This window comes from Felis catus, chromosome B2, assembly GCF_018350175.1.
Source record: "Felis catus isolate Fca126 chromosome B2, F.catus_Fca126_mat1.0, whole genome shotgun sequence".
NCBI classification, from domain to species: Eukaryota; Metazoa; Chordata; class Mammalia; order Carnivora; family Felidae; genus Felis; species Felis catus.
In genome coordinates, this window is record NC_058372.1 from 144,715,678 (window position 1) to 144,732,159 (window position 16,482).

General features: G+C 40.6%; 1 protein-coding gene across 4 annotated transcripts in view; it reads right to left on the bottom strand.

Moving 5' to 3' along the window:
* Positions 1-16,482, bottom strand: part of PRKN (parkin RBR E3 ubiquitin protein ligase) — a 1,341,418-nt gene that overhangs the window by 323,294 nt on the left and 1,001,642 nt on the right. For 2 of the 4 annotated variants that reach the window (XM_045058626.1, XM_045058625.1), the window contains exon 8: positions 3,713-3,769. The exons of the other annotated variants lie outside the window; for them this stretch is intronic. In XM_045058626.1, coding sequence (XP_044914561.1) covers positions 3,713-3,769 — 57 coding nt within the window. The remainder of the gene's footprint in view (positions 1-3,712; positions 3,770-16,482) is intronic. 4 annotated transcript variants of the gene reach the window in all.

Sequence of the window (16,482 nt, forward strand, 5' to 3'; positions counted from 1 at the left end):
CCGCTGCATAGCTGACTGATCCGTGACAGATCGCTGCTTGCCCCCTCGCCTGGGCTTCCTGAGCCGCCAAGTGGTAGCATAAGGCCAGCACTGCTACACCAGTCAAGTGGGATGGTGTAGGAGGAGAGCTCTCTGAGCTGTTTCACAGCTACATCTATCACAGATACCAAGGGACACACTGAAAGAGTCTATTACAATTTGAACATGATGTTAACCATCCTAAAGTTAAATTTAAAAATGTCTCAGGGCGCTTGGGTGGCTCACAGATGGTTGAGTGTCCGACTTCGGCTCAGGTCACGATCTCCCCATTTGTGAGTTCGAGCCTTGCGTCGGGCTCTGTGCTGACAGCTCAGAGCCTGGAGCCTGCTTTGGATTCTGTGTCTCCCTCTCTCTCTGCCCCTCTCCTGCTCAAGCTCTCTCTCTCTCTCTCTCTCTCTCTCTCTCTCTCTCTCTCTCTCTCTCAAAAATAAATAAACATTTAAAACCATTTAAAAAAAAACCATCTGAATGGCAATTGTCAAGCTCAGGAAACTAGGAAGGGAAAGGGAAATGTTATTACTGAGTCTTGGGCTTAACTAACCTTTGGGCACATGTGTTGAATCACAGGAACTGTTTCCGAAAGATACTGAAAACGTTTCATCCACTCAGACTGACAACACCGAACCAAAACAATATTTTACAGAGGTGAAACCAGCTACTCAGGGACCCCAAATTTTCAATTGCAGTCAAGGAAATTTTGGGGAAAAATCTTTTAAGGAGTGCTACCGGGGATCTTGGCTATTTATGGAAAATACTCAAGGATATTGGTTTTAAGACTCTCAACATACCTTATCCTTATCATGAAACTCAAATTACTTGCTTTGAAAGGCAAAAAGTAGAAAAGCTCTATTTTAATGGAACTATTTTTACTTTTAAGAATCTCTTTAAAGGAAGAGTCAAGAAATAAAAGACATGCTGACTTAGAGCCTAAATACTATAAATCAGGGATATTGTGATGAAACACAATACTAAAGCCACATTTTTCTTAGTGAGGCATTTACCCACAAGAATGTTAGGAAAAGCAAATCACCAATTTCTCAGTGGAACTCATGGGCAATTGAAGGGCTCAAGGTCACAGGCTTTAGGGAGGAGTTTGGGTTTTAATTCTGCTTTACCACTACTAGCTGTGTGAACTGGACAATTACTTAATTTCTGAGACTTAGTTTTTTTATGTCTAAAAGGACAATGATAATAATGGTAAACGTGAAATAACAAGGGTAATGTATTCAGTGCAAGGTAAAAGCTCTCACTGTAAGTTATTAGGAATATACATATAGCCTAGCTTATAAACACGGACTTTCTATCAATCATGGCATTTATCTAAGAAAAAAAAAAGCCTTTTTATTTCACCTTTATTTTAGTGCCTGCTTTTATTTAAAAAAAAAAAAGATAATTTTCAGGCTTGGAAAGAAATGCAGAAGAGAACACAACCATTTCATGAAACTCTTGCTTACTGGTGACCCCAAGTAGAAGTTTTTACAGTGTGAATCAGTGAGGTACTTGAGGAAGGAAGGACACGGACACACACACACACACACACACACACACACACACACACAGCATACACTTCAAAATATCAGTTTACTGTATCAGATTGAGCGGCAGAGGGCAGTGTCTCCAGATACAGTGACACTTAGCTAGTAGCCACCCTTCTGAGCGTCTAGCTTAGATGGCCACAGACTTGCAGACAACCAGGCTGGGGTGGGTCTGGGGCTGGTGGGCGGCACTAAATATCTACTGTAGCATCAGCCCCTACAGGACAAATACAGTGAGACACAATGTTTTATCTTTTCAAGGCAAACACATTCCAGTGTGACTTGTCTCCAGTGTGGCTGCTGAAGATGCCTGTAAGACGTGCCGGGAGGGAGTCCCTGGAAGCCTTGTGGAGGGCTGAGCTCTGCGGAGGATACCTGAGGCCCCGGGCAGACCCCGGAGGATCTGTGCTAGGGCTGCAAGTCAGAATGTTCTAGTTCCATCTCCCTAGGGCCTCTTGAAATGTTTCCCACTTGGGCTCTTCCTTGGCAAGCTGGAATTTCAAGCCTTTTGTAAACACCAACCCAGGGCACTCTAGACGGTAGAAAAGCACCATCAAAATGGGGAAAGGAGTTTCAATAATAGAAACCTTTCCTTTAGGATCGTATCTTTTTTACGAAATAGGAAATCTTTTCATTTTTTTTTTTATCAGAACCAGCTTATTAAGTGGGATAATTCCAGGACCTTGTTGCCAGGGGAAATGGTAGGAATACATCCCATTGTTCTAAATGACCTCTCTGAGCAAGAGATGGAAATGCAATGACTCCTCATAAAGAACGTGAAAGAACCTCTCCCCTCTCCCTTTAATTAGAGCACTCAGTATTGTGATAAATTAGGCTGACTCAGTAAACTACAGGAAATAAATCTGCCGAACAGTTCCATTTTCCAATTGCTAGCTAGGTTAACACGCTTTAATAAACAAATAAATATCTCCATATGGACGATTATCCAAAGCAATTGTAAATCCTCGCAGTGCCAGGCAGCGCGAGGCGGTGACATCCTTGGAACAGTGGAGTTCCGCTGCTGTCCTCCAGTGTCCGTGTGAGCCACTGCCTAGATGAGGGGTGCCCTTCACTGATGGAGTGAGGTGACACTTTGATTAATGCAATGAGCACGCTGCCGAATGCTACAGTGAGTATTAAAATGGCATGTGCTAATTTAAAATCTCAGCTGTCATTAGACCGGAGTGCAAAGGGGAGTCACCTTCTCAGAAGAGCGTTTCCATCCCAGAGGGAACACAGCAAGCCTGCCTGTCTGCCCCTGCAGGTTTCTGGTAAGCCCTGTGCTGGCTCTGGAAATGTCCTCCAGTGATTTTGTTGTTCTTTCTGGAAACAAACCAACCCTCCAAAAATGCACCAAGCAGCTTCCTTGTGGACATGTATGAAATGAAAATGAAGATTTTAAGAAGACTGGGGAGAAAAAAGGATGGATTTAAACAGTGATGTTCTTAAAAATTTATCTCTTAAAAAAATCATCAGCTCTGAAAACACTCAAGAAAATGTCTTTCATTTTGACTGCTCTCTGTCAAGCCCTCAGACGAGTTGCCCGTGTCTGTCAATGGGCATTTAAAGACGGGTATGCGCTTGTGGTCAAAATGCAAACATATATTCTTTAAAAATTTTTTTTGAACGTTTATTTATTTATTTTGAGAGAGAGTGAGAGAGCACGAGTGGGGTAGGGGCAGAGAGAGAGAGGGAGTGAGAACTCCAAGCAGGCTTCGCACTGTCAGTGCAAAGCCCGACGTGGGGCTCAAACTCCTGAACTGTGAGATCACGACCTGAGCCAAAGTCAGATGCTTAAACCGCTGAGCCACCCAGGCTCCTCTAAAACATTTTTTTAGTGCTTATTTATTTTTCAGAGAGAGAGAGAGGGAGAGAGATCAGGGGAAGGGTAGAGAGAGAGGAAGACACACAATCCAAAGCAGGTTCCAGGCTCTGAGCTGTCAGCACAGAGCCCAACTTGGGGCTTGAACCCACAAACCGTGAGATTATGACCTGAAGTCAGACACTTAACCGACTGAGTCACCCAAGCACCCTGCAAACATATATTCTTGACAGCAACTAAACGTACTTAATTATTTGGAGTTTCTTCTAGCGATCACTGGAAAATACCCCATAAAAGTAGATTAAGTTCTGCTTACTTTTTTCCAGTTGCAACTCTTCAGGAGTCAAAATATATGTTTTTCTTCCGATTGTCTCTGAAAGTATTAAATACTTTTATTTCAACGGTTGTAAGTGGCAATACATTTAAAATGACATATTATTTCCTAAAACGCCAGTTTACATATTTTATTTTTAAATTACACACTCAGGTAACCATTATTTAAATTTTGGTTCAGTGCTAGGTAATTTTTCTTTCACATTCTGACCCACAGTATGAGTGATATTTGAGTTTGGTTGACCAAGTACTCAATGGAGAACTCATTGTGTGTCAGGTATGGTCCTTGGCAGAGGCCCTAGTGTGTTTAGCACATGCCTCTGTCCTTCAGGAGCTTACTATCCTAAAAGGGACACAGATGTATGGCAGGATGATGGACCAGGCCACATTTTGTTCATCTGGACTTCCTTTTCTCCATTCCAAGACGGTAGTAGCCAAGCCATTTTTACCTGCCTTACAGTGTATTTTTGCTATGAGGCCAAAACTAAATGTTGCTGATAATCCATGACCACTCTCCTACTCTTGATGGAGCCCAAATTTACCAATTATTCTGGGAGTCCTGGAGGGGGAAGATGGAGAGACACAGAGAGAGAGAGAGAGACAGAGACAGAGAGAGACAGAGAGAGGCTTTGAGGGTAACAGAGTCAACCACATATAGATGGTAGACTCTTCCAGAATAGGAGAGGCCCAGAATTTGCCTGTCCTAGGATCAGCTCCCTAGAAGAGTCTGAAGGAAACAGTTGGGCCTCCAAAGGGAAACTGCAGAGCCCTTCCAGAAAAGTGGCTCCGTTGGCCTGGCATTGGGCCTTCTTGGGACATGTGGGCTTGAAACATGGCAATATCGGAAGATTTTTCAGATACCACAGAAGTCTCCCAGATTCTTGGGATGCAAGGGAGGGAAAGAGAACCTGATAAGTACTGAGTCTGCATTCCCTGGTCAGCCTGGAGGCAGATTTGATTTTAAGAAACTAAAGAAGTGTGGTGTTTCTTGAACACTCAGGTTTGTGGCTCAAAATCTATCTGTACCCACCGAAACATGCAAACACATCACTGCCATATGTCGTGATGGGGGTGTGAACAAGACTACAGTGGGCACGCGGAGGAAAGCATGGTTGGAGCTCCAGAAAGGTTGCCCTGAGCTGGTCTCAAAGGCTGAGGAAAAGCAATTGGGTGAAGAGCAACGAGGGGCTAGAACTTTAGGCATTGAGCTCAGGAGAACGACGTTAGGTGAAGTGAATGAGCTTTTTTGTTTGTTTATTAGCTCGTTTTAAGATCCTCATTTGGAAACTCTTCACCTCATAGGAGAGAGCAGAAGGAATGCATCACGGGAGGGGAAGCCGGGAGAGAACTGAGGCAGGAAGAGGAGATCATGGTCTGCATGTAAAGAGTAACCCTTGTGTGGCACGGGGAGGGGTTGGGAGACTCTCGGGATGGACCCAGGGTCTCAAGGAAAGTCCTTCAGCACTTTACACCTTGGTTATCTCCACAATATTGTCCCCAGAAAGACTGTTGTGCATCTCCAGAAAATAAATGACCATCCATTGGAAGATATAATGAGTTTGCCTGGCACATGACAGGTGCTCTTTATACCCTCCTTTGTCCTAAAAACAATAGGGGATGGCAGCAGTTGTTAAGGGGGAACACGGCAGGCCCCCCACCTGCCCTGAAGCACCTGTCTAGGACCCCTGAAGGGGTTCCCCCTGACACCTGCAGAGCAGGCCCTTCACGCCTCTGGGGGCAGAGACTAGGAGTCAGGGGCCAAAGGGCAGTGAAGCACTGTGCGCAGTGGTGATTCTGACCACAGCCCGGTGACCCCACTTCCACCTAGTCCCTTGACACATGCATCTGGGTCCTGGGAAGAAAGGGCAGGAAAAATGATTTCATTCAGATCTGTGAAAACAACGGGCATGCCCTACACAACTCTGGGACCCCTCTAACAGAATAATACAAAAGGGCAACATCCCTTCTTTGGGTCACCCTCTTTCCCATCCCACCAACTTGGATCCCCAAGTGGCTCTGACATCATGTCAACCCATGGCACTCGGCTGGGCAACACATGATCCCTTGGCTGTCTAGAGGAAACTGTGGCATTTGGCAGGGGAAAAAACAAACAAACAAACAAACAAACAAAAACACCAAAAGGGAAAGTTTGGATTGCCAAACTTGCCATGGGGAAACTCATCTCTAAACGTAAAAATAAGGACATTCCCAAGTATTTTTAAAAGTATTTATTCAAAATAATCAAAAATTTTCTCATTTCTTTTAAAAAAGATGTCTTTTAATATGTCGGGTGTGAGATATTAGATAATTTTTGAAATTAGTCTAAGAGTGATTAAAATTTATGTTGACTTGGAGAAAATATTTTTAAAAAGTTTAATAAGGAGAAAATCCACTTATTGGCTGCTATCACCCAGTGACCAATTGTTTTTCTTTCCAATTGGCTAAGAAGTCTGTTATATGATAGAGGTCATGATATTTACAATATTATATTCGAACCCTTGAATAATGAATATCTCATTATTTCAGAACCAATAAAATCTGTTAAATATCTCATTAAATTTTTTAAAAATGTCCAATATTTGGAAAATGGGTGTAGTAATGACTGGAAATGACCAGCATTTTAAACACAAATGTAGATTTCTAAGTGTATAAAATATTGTCAAAAAAATGGGATAATTTGGCAAATAAGAGTTTTAGTGACAAAACCATAGTTATTTCAATAAGGTTTATATTTTAGGTCATAGAAAATGCTTTTATGTAAAATAAAAACTATTCGTGTGCAGCCCTTTACAGAATCCAAGACATCATGAAACAACTGAGAAATGAATTTCTTTTCAGAACAGAAGGGCCATGCATCACTTCTATTGTATCTGCATCTAGTTGATTAGCAGTTGAGTTAAAATTCCTTCATCAGGGGTCAGAAGCCTTTGCAAATTGAAATCACTTTGTTCTCAGGGCTGTTGCTAACATAATCTTGTTGCCTATTGGAAACAACACAAAAACTCTTCTTTTTTTCTACCAAAATATGTACACCTTTGATGGCTTTGCCATCAAATTTTACTAGGCAAATTGTTTTATTTCATCTGGTGGTGAAACTTTAGGAGGACTCCTTCTTCCCTGTGTGGAATGATCCTCATACAAAAAGTTGTGCAAATTTTATCATCCACAAACATGTTTGGGGACAAGAAGGCCAGGTTGGCTCATTTCCTTCCCGTCCAGGTCCAACCATGTTGGATCCATGACAATCCAGCCAGTGAGCACCTGACTGCCTTCTGGCATCTTGCCTTCTCCTCTGTGAAGTATAAATTGTGGTAGAAAGTAAATGCCAAGGTTTCCCTGCTTCGAGAAGGAAACTTTGGGTGACCTGGACATCCCAAGAATGGAGAAACCAATGCTCTATCAGGAAAGAGACTTTGCCTTAACTGCCTGCCTGTGCACGCCAGATGGCTGCGGTGCCCTTGCAGGGATCTTGACCCATCACATCACTTCTTTGGTGTCAGAACTACAAAGACACACAGTTGGCACATATCCCTTCTGGTGAGCAACTTAGAAGAGGAGTAAATGCAGCCTCAACTTGAAGACTTGGTGGATACTGTTTTATTAGAGTTAACTTTTCTAGGAATAAGTCACTACTTAAGCCCTTATCAGAATCTTAACACATCACAAATACGTTATCTTCACACTCAAATGTATACATATTAGGGCCCTTGTATTGTTTCTTTCTACATAGAGCAAAAGCCTAATGACTAAATATCTATTTGAAAAGATTTGGGGTAAATTGTTGATCATCCAAGATTTTATAAAGCTAGGTTTTACTATATGAAAACAGTACATTTGGGACCATAGGACATTTATGATCAACTCTGAAGGTCCTGGGAATTTAGGTCATCAACATTTAATCATAAACACCATCTTTTTGCTATAGTTCTGTGTGTGTGTGTGTGTGTGTGTGTGTGTGTGCGTGTTTTAAATGAGTACCCAGAACATTTCACAAAATTTTGATATATTTAACAGCTCTCCATGTAATGTCATTGGATGGAGTAAAAAGTTGGATGCCATGGCACACAATATCTGCCTTTCCTCATTCCTTCTCACCCTGAACTCTTCCAATGTGTTTATGTTCTACGTTTCCACAAAGCTAAAACTGTAAATGCCTTGGCTAGGAATTATGTATACATTACAATGTTTTTATAACCTTGACACCTTGTTAACACTGAATAAATATTAAAAAGCATAAATCATATGAAAAAACTGCTTGTGAGTTTTCTTATCGATCTCATCTACCCAGTGAATCCCCATGACCTTCAAAATAAATTTCAAACTCCTCAGGTTAGTCTTAAACAACCCAGAGCACATTGCCAAGATTTTCCAATCTGTTTTCAAACTACTTTCTATCAACACATAAGGCTCCAGTTAAATCAGGGTTATATTCTGGGAGGAATGGGAACCTCGGCCTTCAAATCTTTGCTGCTTCTGTTCCTCTGACCTGAAATACATGTAATCCAGACTCCCTATCAAAGGCAAACCATGCTGTCGCCATTTTCCCCTGAAGTTCTCCCAGGTCCCCTGGCAGAAACCCTCTCTACGCCCACAGCACTGCACACATCACTACTGGAGCAGGAACCACACATGATCTTGGAGGTACTGCTCTTTGCTACTCGTCTCATTTCCTGAGGACAAAGTAAACTCACTGAAGACAGAGAAAGTTTCTTATAGCTCTCTCCATGCTATGCACATTATAGAGGTTGAAAAAAACGTTACGTTGAATGGAACTGAAGACAAAATGGGTGGCCAGTAGAAATGGAATGGACAGTGCTATTTTTTAAAAGAATAAAACAGAAAATATTAAAATAACATCTATCTTCCTCATATATGTATAAGACCTGTTTTCCTGTCCTTAGGATCTGACAACATACAGTTCTAATATCAGAAAGCCTTACGTGTCTGTTCTCAAATGGAAATCTTTGCACCTTTGTACTGCCTCCTGCTTTCATCGTTAATTGAAGAATGTTGGAACTAAAATTGTAGTAGGAAGTTGCCTCATAATGTGCTTTCCTTAGACTCCTCTACCTCTTCAGTAACCCACACAGAGTGAATTTTATGTCCTTCCTGCTTCAATCTTTTAAAAAATTTCCCCCTAACTCCTACTTCCACAGTTCAACTCCCTGCCCCCAAAGCAGCCTTCCTGTTGCTCATAACTCATGCTCATCTTTGAGCTGCACTGCTCTTCTGTGACCCATGCTGACTCTTTAATGACAAAGATAGAAACACATCTGGAAATGGTGTGTAAATGCCATCAGTGGGCACTTAGTGAACTTCTGATAATCTTCAACCCCAGCCCTGGGAAGGACTCCACGCTCTCTTCACTTGTCTTGGGAAGGTTTCCCTGTTGGTTATTCTGGAAGAAATAATGGAATTGTGATCTCCTTTCCCCAGGGATAGCAGAAACAGGATAACAGGACAGAAGGGAGTTCTTAAAAAGTACATCAAGAGTGTCTCAAAACGCATGTAAGAGCCTATGTTCTCATGCTTATATGTTCCTAGAAATGGGTTTTATCAAAAAGTGTCACCTGACCCTGTGAGTTCATTCAAGATTATTACAGTAAGAAAATGGTAACATTTTAAGGACTCCTGGATGGCTCAGGTCACGGTCGCATGGCTTGTGAGTTCACGCCCTGCATCAGACTCTGTGCTGACAGTGATTCTCTCTCCCTCCCCTTTTCTCTGCCCCTCCCCTGCTCACGCACACTCTCTCTTTTGCAAAAGAGATAAATAAGCATTTTGAAAAATTAAAAAAAGAAAATGTAACATTTTAAAAACATGAATTTCATTTATTTATGAACTTCAAATTTGCTGCCCCCCAAAATGTGCCTGTTCTGGCTTCTGCCCCTAGTCCTTGTCTTTCAGTGAGTCCAGCTTGCTGAGTGTCATGGGTACGTTCTATTCTAGGTGGTGTAAATACAACAGTAAACTAGATGGGCATATCTACACTCAGAGAATTTACATTGTTTGTGGATGAAACAGACAATAAGGAAGTGAATGAATAATCTACCATTTTGCTATTCTAACTACTCAGTTAAGCCATACTGGCTCAGTTGGGCTGTGACCACACTCTCTGGAATGCCAAGTTCAGAAGCAATGGCATGCTGACTGTTAGCAGTCCTTTTATGCGGCCAAAGCTTCATGTGAGACATGGAGGGAAACAAGTCTCAGGTTCAGCTTCCAAGAAAACAATTCTACATATGATTGCCAGTTTATTTGGAGATTAGTCAGTAGAGCTGCGCCGAGATCACCAAGGGAAACTGGAAGTTTATTGCCTTCCAACTTTATTTCTTTGAGTGCAAACACTATGAAGATAACCTGTTCTCAGTCAGAGAAAAATTTAATATAGTGCTCCCTGATTTCTTCTATTTAATTCATACTCTCCTGGCAGTCCCTGAAGTACGTTCACTATGTATTCAAGTTTTGCCTTGATGTTTGTTTGCATCAGAGGGAGAATTAAGTTGTCCACAAAAAAGTGAATCCAGGTCCTGGTTCCCTTGAGGCTGGCCTGAAAGCTATTGTTTTTATATCAGTTTTAATCAACTGTTTCTGTAACGCTCTGTATGTCAGGTCATTCCATTGCTAACACTTTTATTTTCTGATGATTAACCTTAGCACACACAATTTTGCCTTGGCTTAGCCACTAAGTTACATAATAATTCTGAAGGAAAAGGTCAAATTTATAAATTTCTGGACTTACTCAGCACCCTGTAGGGATTGTCAAAACCTTTTTTAATAAAAGCTATTATTTTCTATGCCAAGAAATTCCTGGGTCATTGGAAACTGTGTGTCTATCTTGTTCACCATCCCAGCATGCACCAAATGTCCTCAGTTAATGCTTTTCTGAGGGTTAACCTGCTAGTTGTCCTCTTAAAACATTAATTGTTTTCATTTCCAGCTTAACCACTCATGAGAACTTTTTTTTTAATATTACAGTATTTTGAAAAAGAATACAAAATTTAACTTAGGATTAAATGAATTAGAATAATAATTTTTCCGACTAGAGGTGGATTCCATGTTCTAATTTCCTCATATGACCAGTGAAGGATGCATGAACACGATTTCCTGCACAGTGTGTCCTAAGCAAAGAGGTCATTCTGTGGAAACACCACTCGGCATCGTGGTCTGCTTCCATTACAATCCACGAGACATTTTACTGTTATCCCCTTTTCCTGTCTATTTAGAGGGCCGTCCTGCTGTGGGCCTTCCTCACCCTCTGGTGATTAAGAGAGCTCTGGGGTGTGGTGGAATGAGCATAGATCTACCGTCAAAGGGATCTGACCTTGAATTTCTCTAGTGTCAAGAGGTCCAGCTCCTTTATGGACATGCCTCAGAGTCCTTATAATAAAAAGAACTTGGGAAATGTTTGAGACTTATGGACTTAGATGCATACCTAACCTGTTACCTTGTTAACTGCCTTAGTGAGGGACGTTGTAAACCTCTGTGTCTTCCTTGGAGGTTTAATCCACCAATCAGATCCTTTGCAGCCTTTAACCCTAACCTCCTACTTTTGATCTCAGGAACCAGAGCTTAGCCTTTTGGGCCTTATGTTTCTCCTCCCAGGATTGACTTTTGCAGGAAGTCCCCTCCCAGGTTTTCCAGAACTCATGGCAGGACCAGCTCGACTTTAACTGTAGGGTATGGGGCACCTGGGTAGCTCAGTTGGTTGAGCGTCCAACTTCAGCTCAGGTCATGATCTTGCGGTTCATGGGTTCAAGCCCTGCATTGGGCTCTGTGCTGACAGCTCAGAGCCTAGAGCCTGGAGCCTGCTTTGGACTTTGTGTCTCCCTCTCTTTCTGCCCCTCCCCAACTCATGCTCTGTCTCTCTTTCAAAAATAAACATTAAAAAAACCAAAAACCATAGGGTATGCCTAGCCCATAAATTCACTTTCTAATACCTTTGCTGGAATTGAGGATCAATTTCTGGGACTGAAAGTGATAACAACCAATATCTAAGAAGAAGAGTCTACTTAACATGGGGAAAGGGCCTTTCAGTGTCTATATTTTTGGGTCTTGTAGGTGCAGATTGTCTGGATCCTATATTTAAAATGGTTTCAGGCTATGTCAGTATAGTTAACACACATTCTACTGTGTTTTAAGCAAACCTGAAGGATGGAGATTTGAATACAAGGAACAGATAGGTAGGATTGAAAGTAAATATTTAGTGTGCGAAAACTTTAGCCATGATAGTCTTTATATGTATACAATGGAATACTACTCAGCAATGAAAAAGAATGAAATCTTGCCATATGCAACAATATGGATGGAACTAGAGTGTATTATACTAAGCAGAATAAGTCAGTCAGAGAAAGACAAAGATATGATTTCACCCATATGTGGAATTTGAGAAACTCAACAGATGAACATAGGGGAAGGGAGGGAAAAATAAGATAAAAACAGAGATGGAGGGAAACCATGAGAGACTCTTAGATATGGAGAACCAACTGAGGGCTGCTAGAGGGGAGGTAGGTGGGGGGATGGGCTAAATGGGTGATGGGTATTAAGGAGGGTACTTTTTGGGATGAGCACTGGGTGTTATATGTAAGAGATGAATCACTGGGTTCTACTCCTGAAGCCAAGACTACACTGTATGTTAACTAACTTGAATTTAAATAATAAAAAAAGAAGTGTGTTACATTTAAGTTATACATCAATTATTAAATTTTGATTTAAAAGCCCAATTTTCAAAACACAAATGCTGTACAAACTGAAAGACATTTAAACACAGTTGTCTCTTGTAATTTGTGGTACCTATGTTATCTAAAGTCACTTTGAACTCTGATCGAGCAAATACTGAAGCATTGCTCCTAGGGGAAATACATGGCTAGGTTCCTGCGAGGGTCTGGTCACTACAGTTTCATCAACCAATCAATATACAACTTTGTTTTATGTGTATTTCTGTGTAAAGACAACTTATTTAACATACGTTGTTGATTTATTAACATTGAACTCATGGCCAACACTCTAACTCCAGCCTAACAAAGCTCCTCTAACACGTACATTTTTCTTCCAAGGCACATCCTTCAGCCTTGCTGTGTGTACAACTAGCTAGCACTTCAGCACTATGCTTGGGGCCATTTTAAACAGCAAAATCATCAAAAAAAAAAAAAAAAAGAAAAGAAAAAAAAAGCATAGAAGTGTGAAAATATGGCACTAAATAGTCCGTGAAAAAGACACTTGTTTGCAGTAAAGGAGCTGAAATGAGAAGGCAGGCAGGCATCTTTTTAGATCTCAGCTGGGAACGTTCTCCTCATGTGACTCACATTTTCTCCACTCTGTGTGTGTCTGAGAACGTCCACAGAAGGACCAAGAGTGTAGACTTTAGGGTTAAAAATAAATTTTAGTGGGTAAATTTGCAAATACAGAATCTGGGAATAATCGGGCTGACTGTAATTCCACACTGAACACAGTATCTTTGGAGTTGGCCAATTTGTGGATTATCTAGAATTTGTGCTAAATTTTCACTCTCTCCAGTTTCCTATGTTTTGCCTCTTTTCATCTCAGTAGACAGTACCCTATAAAGGAAAAGGGAAGTAAAAACACGGGAGAACTTTGGAAATCGGTATGGGTTTCACACAGCGAGCACTGAAGCCAGATTGGCCTCTAACAGCCTCTGTGAGCTCAACTTGTGAGAGCACGACTTTTTTTTCCTGAGGAAAAAATAACTGGAGGAACTTGAGTCTTAAAATAAATACCAAGAAGGAGAACACATAGTAAAAAGACAAAACAATTTCCTTTTACAGGCTAAGTTTTTAAAGAATCACTCAAAAAAAAAAAAAAAGCAAAATTAAACCTCGAGACTATAATCACCCCTCAAATGAGTATTGTGCAGATAATTACTTTCTGTTGCTAAAATCAGCACATGTTCCTCTCTTTAGCTCCAAAACTTGGATGAGATCAAGGAGAGCCAAAAACAATAAGTAGGCAGTGGTTTAAAATATTTTTTGCAAGCTTTGACATTCTTGTCTTCCTGGGGATCTTTGTGAGGGGAACTTGTGAATATGGTTTTAGAAGCAAAAGCGTTCATCTTAATGGCCATAGGATGAGAAAAAGGTAAGAAGCTGCTGTAAGAAAAGTAGGTAGATATCACTACTTATCTTAAAGTGAAATTAGCTTTAGCAACCCTGGTGATTTTTTAAAATATTTATTTATTTTGAGAGGGAGGGAGGGAGGGAGAGAGAGAGAGAGAGAATGAGAACGAGAATGAACATCCCAAGCAGTCTCTGCACTGTCACTGGGGAGCCTGATGCGAGGCTCGATCTAACAAACCAGGAGATCATAACCTGAGCCAAAATCAAGAGTCAGATGATTAACTGAGCCACCCAGGTGCCCCAACTCTAGTAATTGTTTGTCCTTGATTTTAAAGATAATATATTTCTGATTACTAAAAAAAGTAATTTTCTGATCATAAAAATAGATGCTAAGTCTTTAGAATTTGAAAAACACATAAATATATAAAGATGATGATGAAAAAAAAAACCCTACGAAACAAGGGAAAACCAGTCCTAATGATTTTTGAAAACCAATTACAGTGCCATTTTAAATGTGTCCTTCACAGAAGGGTACCTACACAGATTTTTCTTTTGAAAAGATAGATTTCTTTTTCTGTTCTTTTTTTTTTTCCAACGTTTTTATTTATTTTTTTTGGGACAGAGAGAGACAGAGCATGAATGGGGGAGGGGCAGAGAGAGAGGGAGACACAGAATCGGAAACAGGCTCCAGGCTCCGAGCCATCAGCCCAGAGCCTGACACGGGGCTCGAACTCACGGACCGCGAGATCGTGACCTGGCTGAAGTCGGACGCTTAACCGACTGCACCACCCAGGCGCCCCTCTTTTTCTGTTCTTAATTAAAAAATAATAATGGCTTATTTTGTCTCCCATTTCTTACAGGGGAGTAGATAGTTTATCTTATTAGATTTCATTTCAAAGGGGAAAATATATGTAACTTAGTCCCTCATCCAGGTGATAGATTAATACAGGCTGACCAAATAATGAAATTGGCAAGTGTAGAACCCCTTCCTGTATACAAATTCTCAGAAAAAGATACTCAAAATTATCTGTCTCTGCTAAAAGATACACCTAATTATTACCAACAATAAGAATTTTGGACGCTTTAGCTCTAGGGTTCAAAATAGAAAACCTCCCATTTATTTCTAATATTGGGAAAGCCACATGTCTTTTAATATTAATAAGTAATATGAACAACTCAAGCTTTCCCCAATTTAATCTTCACCGAAGCACTTATGATAGGTTTTCTCTCCCAGACTTAATTCTTTAGAAATTCTTACATATAATTACTTCTTATAATTGGTGCACAGCTATTAAATGATGTACGGCCAATTCCCAAAGTTTCAAATGGATAAATATTAGTCTAATGTGCTCAATCAATGCATAGAAATAGCTCTAAGCCCTTTTCCTGCAAGGGAAAATATTTACCATATATCACAGTTAGATTAGCCACAGGCACCAGGCAGCTGATGGAGAAGCCTAGAAACCCTTGTAAATGTCCTTGGCTCATCTTTGAAGGACATCCTCAAAAGACAGAAAGGAAAAGGAAAAGGAAAAAAAAAAAAACCTCCATAGTGTTACCTTGAGCATTGAATAAAAAGAGGATTTGGAACCAGAGCCACATCAGAATATTATTCCTTGAGACACAGTCTTTGCATTTTACAATAACAAAGTGCACTAAAAATTACAGAGAACTTTTAATATGCTTCATTTACCAGATTATCCATTCCATATATATACTTTATAACAGTAGATTGTCAATAAAAAGCTTTTGACTATGAATTATGAAGTAACTAGGGTCATAGACGAACTGTATAATGAATCTGACTTCAGAAAAATCAAAATAGTGAAATACTAATGAGATGCACTTCACATAATTTTGTCCTTTTTATTTTTAATTGGGGTAAAATATACATAACACAAATGCCCTTTATTATTTTAAAAGCAATTAGGCAGATAGGGTACACTTTATAGCTACTATGAACCAACTTTGCTCTTTTCCATTTGAGTAAAGTCAGTATGGAGTTTTTGGCAGGGGGAGAGGGATAAAATTTTAGCTGTAGAAATGGATAATATCTTTCCTTTCCTCATCTAAGAAATTCCTGACAGTCATACCATACCCATCACATTCCAATATTCAGTTTTGTCTAAGAACAAGAGGTACATGCAACTCTCCAATTCCTTTTATGGATTCCAATAAATTGATCCTTCTTACAATAAGTAGTCACATTTCATACTCTTTCAGGTGCACCGCGTGGGTGAGGGAATCTCTATTTTCTAGCATGAGCAAAAGAGTTACAGATTTCAGTGATGCCTAAGGAAGTATTTTCAGGCAGACTTGTCTGAGTACGAAATGGAATTGGCTGCTTTATGAAATGGGTGCTCCCAGGGCTTGGAAGTACTGAACGCTCACATGACATTACTGTACATCAGCTGTTCCTGGCCAGCTGTCTCAGAACACAGACGCCTGGGCCCTATCCCTGTAATTCAATTTCAATTGTTCTTGGGTGAGACTAAGCATTGGTACCTTTAAAAAATCTCCCAGGTGAATTCAACGTGCAGTAAAATTTGATAACTGCTGGATGTAGTAAAATTTGATAACTCTTGGATGCATCAGAGGCCACAGATTCACAGGTCAGCCAAGGTGGCCTTCTGATGTGCTCTCACCCTCGCCTGAGATTGTGGGATGGAGGCGCCGTCCT